At 35.7% G+C, this 11,055-nt stretch overlaps 1 protein-coding gene and 1 long non-coding RNA gene across 3 annotated transcripts; one reads left to right on the top strand and one right to left on the bottom strand.

Moving 5' to 3' along the window:
- The first annotated feature begins 2,204 nt into the window (after positions 1-2,204).
- LOC128855428 (uncharacterized) lies at positions 2,205-3,502 on the top strand. Its single transcript, XR_008453719.1, has 2 exons — positions 2,205-3,208; positions 3,274-3,502. It is a non-coding gene; the product is annotated as an uncharacterized LOC128855428 (long non-coding RNA).
- Positions 2,657-10,813, bottom strand: LOC128855426 (syntaxin-1A). 2 transcript variants are annotated; one of them, XM_054090320.1, is made up of 3 exons: positions 10,374-10,813; positions 7,073-10,322; positions 2,657-3,481 (listed from the first exon to the last, which is right to left on the bottom strand). In XM_054090320.1, exons 2-3 carry the CDS (start codon positions 7,942-7,944, stop codon positions 3,463-3,465), a joined length of 891 nt encoding a protein of 296 aa, XP_053946295.1. In that variant the 5' UTR covers positions 7,945-10,322; positions 10,374-10,813; the 3' UTR covers positions 2,657-3,462. The 2 variants fall into 2 exon arrangements, with proteins under 2 accessions (XP_053946295.1, XP_053946296.1); XM_054090321.1 differs by having other exon boundaries at positions 7,073-10,315.
- Positions 10,814-11,055: the final 242 nt, after the last annotated feature.

The raw sequence follows: 11,055 nt of genomic DNA, 5'->3' as shown, positions 1-11,055 counted from the left end.
AGAAGCAAATCGAATGGTGTCCAGACAGGTGGTAAACGAAGACAAAACAAAGTTTCTGCTGTCATCAAATAAACAGTCGGCGCACCCGCGTATCGGCACCCACGTCACTGTTGACAGTTATGATTTCGAGGTTGTAAGAGACTTCGTTTATTTAGAAACTGACAGCACCGACCGATAGAACACCGACAATGCCAACCTTGAAATCCAACATAGAATTTCTCTAGCCAACAAGTGCTACTTTGGACTAAGTAGGCAATTGAGCAGTAAAGACGTCTCTCGACAAACAAAACTAACACTTTATAAGGTTCTCTTCATGCCCGTCCTGAAGCTAGGACAATGACAATATCCGGTGAGGCGTCCCTTGGAGTGTTTGAGAGAAAGATTTGAAAGGAAGATATTTCGACCTTTGTACGCTGGGGACGGTGAATGTCGTAGGCGATGGAGCAATGAACTTTACGACGACATAGACGTAGCGCAGCGAATAAATATCCAGCAGCTACGTTGGCAGGGTCATATAATCCGCATGGATACAAACGCTCCCGCTCTGAAAGTATTCGATGCAGTACCAACTGGTTGTGGCAGAGGCAAAGAAGGCCTCCACTACGTTGGACAGATCAGATAGAGAAGGTTTTGGCTTCACTTGGTGTATAAAACAAACAAAGAAACAACTGGCGCGCTTTGTTCAACTCAGCCAAATTCCCGTAAGCGGTTATCGCGCCAATCAAGAAGAACAAAAAGATTTGTCTAAAGAGTGACGCAATCGTGCCGCACGAACGGACAATAAGCCGACAACTCTACTTTTGCCGTACATTCCAGAAGAAAATATTCGCAGCGTCTAAAGTGAGAAGCAACCTCATGCTATGAAGTAACTAGTCATCTTACCCGTGGAGATCACCAGATCTTCCTTAGCATTGTAACTGATGAATGTATGCCACGTTTTTCGAGGTGCAGACATAAAAACACTAATTTACACCCACGAGGAGTACAGTTACCAAGCGGTAGCCACGGAAATGTGAAAAATCCAACTGCATATGGCGGATTTAGAACTGCAGAATTTGTGTTTATATCGAAATAGTGCAGCCTCGAGGGCCTCTGTGTTCTTCAGCACAACAAATATTTTATGTTGTAATACAACAATGGCAAAAAAACAAGCACGAACTGCAAGCTGGCTCCCAGTAGTCACTGGCTGTGCGTAGGCCAAACAAAAACAGGCTCGCCGGTAAGAAATTTCGCTCGAATGAAGAGGTTATCGCCGAAACTGAGGCCTATTTTGAGGCAAATCGTTCTAAAAAAATGGTTTTGAAATGTTAGAGCGGCACTGGAATGATTGCGTTGCTCCTGATGAGGGAAAAAAGTGTTTTCTATGTAGGGCCCGGTACTTTTCAGCCTATGTGTTATACACTCAAATATGTGTATTTTTAGGAATTTTATTGAAATAAAAAATACCAAGAGATTTTTCACTTAACAAATGACCTAAGGCAAACTTTTATTAGAAATTGATTTTTTTTTTTTTTTTAATTTTCTAAATCATTGCATAATTACATTTTAAGAAATATGGAATTTTACATTTATGTAGCTCATATTGCTTTTTATCGATTAGGTAACAACATACTAAACTACTTCATAAGATGTACTAAAATTTAAATTTGTTGGTTTTTATACAAATCGCTTTTACCAAATATACAAATTTCAATAATATCAAATTAGCATACATATTTTCATTTAGCTTTCGTATGTTATAAGTACTTAAGTGTAATGTTTGGCCGTAATAGCTACTGATAGTTGGCTGTTAAATTTAACGCTTACAAATAAACATAAAATCGTCGAAAATAATAAAATCACAAAAGTTTACTATTTGCATAAATTAAAAATAATTACGATTATTGCTGCATGTGTGTGTGTGTACTTATAATCATCACATGTGGCAGCCGACATGACTCATTAATAATGGTTCAAATATTGCTAAACTAAATTATAATGCAAGGAAACAAACAATAATTACGTCGGGCAGGTAATTGACTTTGTGGTTAACTAACACAGTTTTGTTTATCTCCAAAAATTGTTTCTTTGTGAAACTTTCGAAATCGCATACATTTTCAAATCTCTAAAATTATAATGTTTTTCGCATTCATTTCAATTGTGCACCAATTTTGATTTGCTAACCTTTTACAAATGCAAAAAATATGCAAATAAATTACAAATAAAAAAAAATGTTTGCTGCTGAGCGGTAGAAAAATGTTTGTTCCAAGGTCTTTTTTGTTGACACAAAGCAACATTATTAGTGAGAAATTCGCAAAAAGTTGTTCTAATCAATAAAATTCTGCGCATGAGTTGCTTTATTCAGAGAGATTTTTTATTTGCTTTCTAACAATTTTTTTTTTTTTTTTTGATTAACTACTTACCAATGGCAAAAATAAATTTGCTGTCAAGCAGTTGCCGCTCATTGGTGTTTTTCATTAATGTTGTTTTTGTTTTGTAGGTGGCAAAGTTGGCTTTGTTGGTGGCCTTGCAGTTCGTTCGTTGGCTGGTGGGTCGCTGGATCGTCGCCGTTTCTGATCCCATTTGTGGCGTTGATCGTGCATTGAATTGCATTTTGAATTGATTTATTGAAATAATACGAAGGAGCCGCTAACTTGCACAAGTTTTTCTTTTCTGTTGTTTTCTGCTATTTACTTGCAATCGACATGCTGTGAAGCGCGTTTAATTTCATGGTTTCTTTTTTTTCAAATTTATCGTGCATTATTTGCGTGCGTTGGCAGTTAATTGAGGCGGCTAGAAAAAGTTTGCAGTGGAGTTGCTACTTTTTTTGTGATTTTGTTTTTATTTTTATAGCGAGCATCAGTGCATTGGCTGTATAGTTGGTACTTAGCTGTTGCTGTTGTAGTTGCAGTGCATTTGGAAGAAGAAAGTGGTGCTGCTCAAAGGTAACTCAGAGGTGCTTGTGAGTGCGGTTAGTCACTGTTTGTTGCTTTGTTTTTTTTGTTTTTTGTTACTGTTGCTTACAATTTTCTCTTTGTTTAATTGCTTGCTTGCATTCTCATTTGAGAGTGAGAGGTACATAGGTGTGTGAAATATGTTGAACAGTTGTTTTTTGGAATTGCAGGCATTCAACAGATCAGCCATTTGCCATTCGTTAAATAGTACGCCCCCAACGTATAAAAAAAACAAAATATAATAACAATAGCGGCGCTCATGGATGCGTGCTAAGGTTTGTTTTTTTTTTTGTTTTTTTGTTTCTAAATGCATTCGTACAAAACATACTTATTCACTTAGGAAAACTCTTCGAACAATAACAGGCTTTACAAGCACTAGTCGCTGCCGTTATGTGTGAGATTTTCAACAGATAAAAAGAGAAGTAATCGTACACATGCGAAGTTATTATTTTTAACTTAAAAATAAAGAAAAAATGCAGCAGCAGCAAATGTATGTATTTTGTTTTAATGATTTATCTTGTTACAAGCACTACGATTTCGATTTAATGCTAATAAATGGAAATTTATAATGTTTAAACAGTTTTAAATTATTTAAAATAAAAAAAATATTTCATTTGTGATGTTTTAGCATTCGGCAGCGTGATTTTTGTTTACCAAAAATTATAAATCAAATTACGAAAAAAAGATACGTAAGATGTCAGTGGTGTGTCAGCCGCAAAAAGTAAGAGGCGTATAACGTACAAGTGTGGGCATGCAGTGTTAATAATCCGAAATTAGTTTTTGTTGTAGTTTGTAGTTGGGATGCGGTGTGGTGTGGTGTTATTATTGGTGTTGTTGTTTCAGGTGAAAGTGTTCCCATTTGGTTTTATAATTTCGTTTTTTTTATTGCATATTATGTAAGGCGAACGTAAAGTAACGTTGAGCAAAAAATAAGATAAAAAAGAAGAAAAAATAAACAAAAACAAATTATGAGTATTACGAAGTGATCGTTGTTTGGGATATGTGTTAGTACTCTTACGTAAGTAAATATTTTTTCTTTGTTAGATAAAATAAAATATGCTTAGTAAGGAACATTATAAATAAAATAAGAATCACAAAATACGAATACTAATTCAATTAATGTATAATGCGAACTTTTCTGGGCATAAGCAAGGCATTGAAGTTTTAGTTAAATCAGTTTGTTGTATATTTAAACATTACGCTTTCAAATTTGGCTAGGCGGAGAAGCTGCAAAAAATACGCTTAGGAAGTTTTCAAACAATTCAGTTGGAGTTTTTAAATTTTGCTGCAGTTTTATCAAATTTAGAAGCTTCAAATATATTCTCTTAAATCTTAAAGCATCTTAAATATTACACTTAAAATAAAAACAAAATAAAGCGAAAAACATAATAGAAAGGTGAAAAATGAGAGCGCGATTTTCTTTAAATAACATTTTTAAATGCATACAAGTGAATTTTTGCCAATTTTCATTTAAAGTTTTGTAAAAATTTAAATTTCGTGAAGCAAATTTTTACATCAACAAAAATAATTTGAACAAGCAGAAGAATATAACTAAATTCTAATAAATGAGGAAGAGACGATTTCGCACTTTTTGTGTCATTGTCCTGGCTCTATCCAGATATAGATTCATTAATTTAGGTAGACAATTTTTTCTTAGTGAATTGGAAGATCTCAGTACTGTGGAAATCAGCAATCTTCTAAAATTTTTGAAAAGTGCACACTGAATTTAGGAGAGATAAGGACAAGTTGTCCACGTGGCATCACAATGAGCCCGAGTGTGTCCCACAGGCGACAACCGCTTCAACCTAACCTAACTTAAATTTCACAATTTCGAGGAATTAGTTCATTAAGAATATTTTGCACTCCGTAACATTTATCTTTATAGGAAATTTCTTTTTTTTTTTTCAATTCGGGCGACTCAGAGGCAGTGTTTTATGAAAAGAAAAAAAAAACGGTGTGTCCCACAGTGGACAGCAACCTAACCTAACCTTCACAATTTCGAGAAATAATAATAAATTCATCAATAATAGTCTGCATTTCGTATCATTCATTTTTAAGTTCTTATTTTTTTCAATTCCTCAGAGGCGGCGTTTTTGAAAACAAACAAAAAAAAAAAATTCAAGTACTGCATAAGCCTGCATTAGCATTACTCCAACGAAAAACGGCGAAAAGCCAGCTTAACGCAACAACAACATTGTCTTACCAGTGAATATTATTTTTGAAAATTATTTACTTTTAGCATTTTCGACTTTTAAAGTCTTATTATTTCGCCAAATTCTCACGTTTTAATATGAAAATATGAAAAGATTGCATGCCTACCACATTTCTACTCCATTTCTCTTCATTTCAGACCCCACATTATGTTTATTCTGCTAAACGATTACCGCTACTCTCTCTCTTTGTTACAAATTTATACTCTGTATTATGTATGAGCGCGCGTGCTTATCACAGCAAATAAAAACAATTTGCAAGTGCATACTCTGATTATTACTAAAATTCGCTAGCATTTGAAAGCGTAATCTTATCTACACAAATAACTTAATAATCAAGCTAATAAATATAAATTTATGTATCAGCATAATGGTGGAAAAACTCAAGTGATTGTTGTTTTCACTAAATAAATATATACTTATATACAAACGCACACATATGTACATAGGTATGAGTGGAAATAATTCTTGCTCTGACCTAAAAACAAAAGTTATTAATGAGCGTTAAGTTAAGTTTTATATTGTGTTATTAATTAGTATTTCTATTTCACTACCGCTGCATATTTAATTTTATGTAAATGCACCTTTATATACATGTGCAAATATTTTTGTGTATATGTAGGCATGTGTATGTGTGTTGTGATTTCGTGTTTTTTTTTTGTTTTTTTTTTTTTTTTGCTTCGTTATTTTTTACGCTATAGTCAATTATTTAAAGTGTGATTTGTTTTTACGAATTTAATTTAATTGTTAAATTTCACGTTATATTTCCTCTTTTATTTTCTTTTTTTTTTTCGAATTTCTTTCAATTGAGTTTTCCAATATATAAAGAGATTTCTATATTGAGAGATTATATGCTTTTAATAAGTAAATAGTTATTTGTTGTTTGTTTCATAGCTTGTTTGGTTTTCGTTTTAATAATAAATTGTTGCTATATAAGAGTTAACTAGATAAATATGCAATAAGTATGTAAGTAAATACACAGCGTGTTACTTTGCTTATAATACAAATATGAGATTTCGAAAGTACAAATTATACATATGTATGTATATATGTATGCATTTAAAGTGAACTTAAAATTGCGTGAAAACGAGATATTTTGAAAAATATTTGTAAACGCGCTTTCAGCGTCAATTTTGCTTTGAATATGCTATTTTCATTTTCTTATTTTTTGTTATTGTTTTTTTTTTTTTTGTTTTTAACTTTACGCTTAAAAGCAAGTCAAACGAAAAGACAGACCTTCAACCGATTTGTGACTAAACTTTTAACCGGAAACTCTTATCAACAATTATGAGAATTATGAGAGGTTGAAAAGTACAATACATAGTTTTGTTTTAAATGTTTTTTGTTTATTAATTTTATGCTTGTTTAGTTAAATTTGTTTGTTGTTTTTCAATGCAATGCAGTTTTCGTTAATTTGCCTTTTCATTTTCTCACTTTTTGCATTTTTTCTTTCGTGTATATTTACTTTAATGTTTTAGGTTGTGGTTGCTTCGCATTATAACAGTAATCAATAAGATTTCATAATATAGCAAATACATTATAATTATTTTTGTTTAGCATTTAATCAATTAATTAGGTAATTAAGTAAGTAATAATTCACCAAATAGGCCGCAAAGGCAGCTTACAAATTGGCAGCATTCACGGCCGCATGGCATTTCTCTCTGAGACTCTTATCGCTTTCTCGTTTGCTCGCGTCCCAGTAGCAGCCAAGCTGCGTTGACCGCTGCTGGGTTTTGTTTTTGTGGCTTTCAACAACATCCATCCACTCTCGCTGCGAGCGTGCGATATAAGAGCTACATAATAACTAGTTATAATAATTGTTATTACTTTGTTGCTATATACTTTTTATGTTTTTGCTTTTTGTTTTCTGTAACTATATGTATGTAATAAATAATAAACATGTAGTAGTAATAATGTAATTGCATTTACATGAAAGTTGTGCCAACATATGCAGCAACTATGAGACCCAACACAGTCAAACATAACAGGATCATAATCTTCTTTCGGCGCGCCTTGCTCTGGTATTTGAGCGCCTTCTTTGTATCTTGAGTTGCCGTCTGCACGTAGTCCATAGCATGCTCCACATGATATTCAATGCGATCGATCATCTCGCCCTGCGACTCCACCAACATAGCCATGTCCATGAACATGTCGTGTAGCTCCTTAATCGATGTCTCCAGTTTCATAATATCCGCATGGCGTGCCTCTATGTCGGCCAGCGTTTGTTTGGCCTGCTGGGTTTCCATGATGATGCCCTGCGTGAATACGGCCGGGTTGCCCTGTTCCAGCATGTCTTCCAACTCTTCGCTGGTCGTTGCGCGACCGGTAATCTCCAGCTGGCGCTGTATTCTGCCTTTGCAACGCTCTCGGTAATCCGTTTGCGTGCGATTGTATTCTGTCATCACTTCGACGAATTTTCGCGACAGCGTTGAATGTTGTGTTTTGCGTATACGCAAATCGGCGGACGATTTGTTCTGCTGCTCCTCTTGCTCGATATTCTGTTCAATGCTTTTTAGTTTGCCACGCACGCGATTTGCATTCTTCTTAATGTCGGCCATCAAATCTTCAAGCTCTTGCTTGGTTTTCTCATCGGACTGAGGGGCGGAGAGTATGGCCGAGTGCTTCTTTTTAACTTCTTCTACGTTGTCTTGCACCCGGTCGATCATGCCTCGTATCTCCTCCACCTGCTTGAAGAACTCATCCATGTACGAATCATGGGCATCCACATTGACCGCCACTTCCTCTGACTCTTCGTCATCGGATTGGGCGGCATGTAGTGCGGCTAATCTGTCTTTTGTCATTTTGCAGTGTTTGGTTTTTTACAAAAGTAGACGACAAATCACTTGTTAAACTGGATCTTTAGACTTTAAATTTGTTATTTAATTATTTTTACTTTTTAAGCTAACGGCCTTTCGTTGCCGTTTGTTCACGTCGTTCGTTGATTTTGTTGAGCTCAACTTTCAGTGGGTTATTTAGGGTCAAGGGGTTCGGTTGTTTGAATTTGAAGGCGATTTATATATTTATGTGGCAGTCAGTGCTCGTCGAAAACGCTAAATTAGCTTATCATTATTTTATGCAATTTTAATTAATTGAAATTCCAAATTCGGTCTTTTAGCAGAATTTTCTTTTCTTTACACACGCTTATTCTTTTTTGGATTTTCCTTTTTTCACTGCAGAATTTTGTCGGCCTCACAGCGCACCGCGTGTGTGCAACACTTTCCACGCCTGTATTTTTTCTTGTGGTGGTGGGAGGACGCGCGCGGTAGTTTGTTGCTCGCTCGACTGGCGATTATTGATTTTTCCTTGCGAATTGCGCACGTTTGGGACAAACGGCCATGCCGCTGTCTTTATAATCGTTGTTTTCGAGGCGTTTCTTTTAAAATTCTAATTTTCGAATAAAAATGTTGGCAATTTGCTTTTGACTTCTATAATTTATTTTCCACTTAACCACTTTGTTGTATTACTTAGATTATATTTCGCTTGTTTTTAATACTATGTAAATTTTTCGCTTTTCTAATTTATACCGCGCTACGATTGGTGGCAAGCGTTTCGTCTTAGCGTGCGTACTGGTATGTGGAACGGTGAAGGTAAGGCTCACGGTCAACAAATTTAATTTACTGTGATATCCACAGCGACATTCGACAAAAATTTGGGCGACGTTAACAGCGACGATACCGATAGCGTATGCGACAATGGCAACGGCAGCATGACTCACTTTCGGTCTCACTTTTGCTTAGCAAATTCGTATTCAGACTTTTTGTGGTTTAAAATATTTTATTTCATTGCCTAACACAGAGAATAATGAATTTCGTAAAGCATTTACACCACATAAACTTCGTATCAATTTTTAATACAAATTCCAATTCTTGCCAGGAATCTGCAATTCTTGCACATGTCAAGACACATATAGGTGCCTTCGAAACTTGGTACACTTTACTTTTACTGAACACCTTCTGTCCCTTGCGCCTGAAGTATTTACTTGTATATTGCAAGACACGCGCTGGGAGAAAAACTGTTGGTATCCGCTGTTTGCTGCTGTTGCGTTCGATGTTGATGATGACGATGAAGGTGATGACGCTGTTAGACGAGCAGTGTCGAAAACGTAGCTTATCGGCGAAAAGCTCCCGAACAACAATGGAGAGGGGTGGGTTGTGATGGCAAAAATCAGCGCAAATTGTTACTAAAATTCCTAAGCAGCTATGAATGAGAGTCGATTGGATTTTGGTTGTTGGTAGTTGATTTTTTGTGTATAGGATTTTTCTTTTACCCTGCTTTCTGTCTCTTCTATGCTTTTCGTTATCCAATGTCTGCTTTTTGTGTTATTCCACTTTTTACATTAGCCAGCAAATTCGTTTGACGTTTTCTTTGCTTTTTTTGTTAAGATCATGGAATGATATTGGCTTTAAATTACGTTTGTTTTTTGTTTTTTCAATTCAATTTATATTATTCACTTTATTTTTTAATGCAAACTAGTCCGATTATTTCTTGTGTACGATTTCGGTTAATTCCTTTTTTGCTTGAAGAGAAATGTGAAATTCACTTTAGCAGCGTGCAAATCAAAGAAAATATCGATTTTTGCTCAGGGTCTCATTTACAACCGAACGCGTACGCGCGCGGTTGTTTCGTTTATGCGGTGGGCACTAGGCGGGGTTGTCGGTCTGTTACGGGCGCTAGCTGCTGCAGTGGCGAGTTGTTAATGTCTGCTTCCTTTCAGAATTATTGGAGATAATTTGATCTTGTAAAACACTGCTGTGCGTTAGAAATGCTGGAATACCGGGTTTCCACAATATTTATTAGGGCCAGTGACAACGCTTGAATGATTTGCTTTTTATCTCGGATATTGGCGCACGGACGCACGGAAAACGCTCTCAACGCGTTGCTGGCTCTCGACAATCTATTGAAACTAGCATAAGCGTTGCCGTATGAACCTATGGCTGCATCAATATTCGCTCTATTCATAGTTCTCCGCCATCACGTTTGTGGAATTCGTGTGCTCGTGTGGGCAGCGTACAAAGTGCGTTTGCGTTGTGTTCATGCTCAATCGGGGGTGGTGTATGCGTTGTAACACTCAGCTACTTCTCTTTTTGAGTGTCTTTTGTAATGATGCTGCTGCTGCCACCGCTCGGAATTGGCTCCTACCGACGCTATAGAGACTCTTGCGGCAAATGTACACTGAAAACTTGTGAAAACGCTTTACTACTTTACTATTATTTGTTTGCACATTATTTACCAATAAACACTGTGATGTGCTCTTTTTATTTACAATTCTTTCATTATACACATCCCGAGGTATTCATCCGTGTTTGCTTGTTTTTAACCACGATGTATTCTCTCATTCGTGACTTTTGACAATGGCTTATGCACTTTTCCGTTTGTAATCATTTGACAACCACTTGCCAGACGTCAAACCAAAACTGACATCTTCAAAGTACAAAAACAATCTCAGCGCACTAGAATGTGGAACGTATTGAGCAACTCGTGTAAATTCAGCTTTTTATCATTTCAGCTGGTTAGGATTAGATTAATTTGTTAGGAGCTGAGACGTTAGGTGCGGCTAAAAAGCAAAAAGCAATTTGGGAAGCAGTCACTTTTTCACTTTCGCATTCTTATAATTTATCACATTTGACGTTTCGATTGAATTTCGCGTTAAAGCGCAAGCAGATATGCTGGCGAAACGTAAATAAAAAGTAATGCTAACACTCAGAGAAAAGGCACAATTTTTACCCTCTACGTGAATAATTTTAGCGAGATAGCTAAATTTTCGATTTTTATGTGCACATTAATGAATTTCAGAGACTTAAACAGGGAAACCATTGTGAAACTCTGTTCAAGCACTTTTCAACTGCATAACCAACTTAGTTTCCAACCAACAATTGAAATTTGCCGAAAAAAACAAAAATAGTTTAAAAACA

The sequence above is a fragment of the Anastrepha ludens genome, chromosome 2, assembly GCF_028408465.1.
Source record: "Anastrepha ludens isolate Willacy chromosome 2, idAnaLude1.1, whole genome shotgun sequence".
Taxonomy (NCBI): domain Eukaryota; kingdom Metazoa; phylum Arthropoda; class Insecta; order Diptera; family Tephritidae; genus Anastrepha; species Anastrepha ludens.
This window is presented reverse-complemented; position numbering and strand designations above follow the sequence as displayed.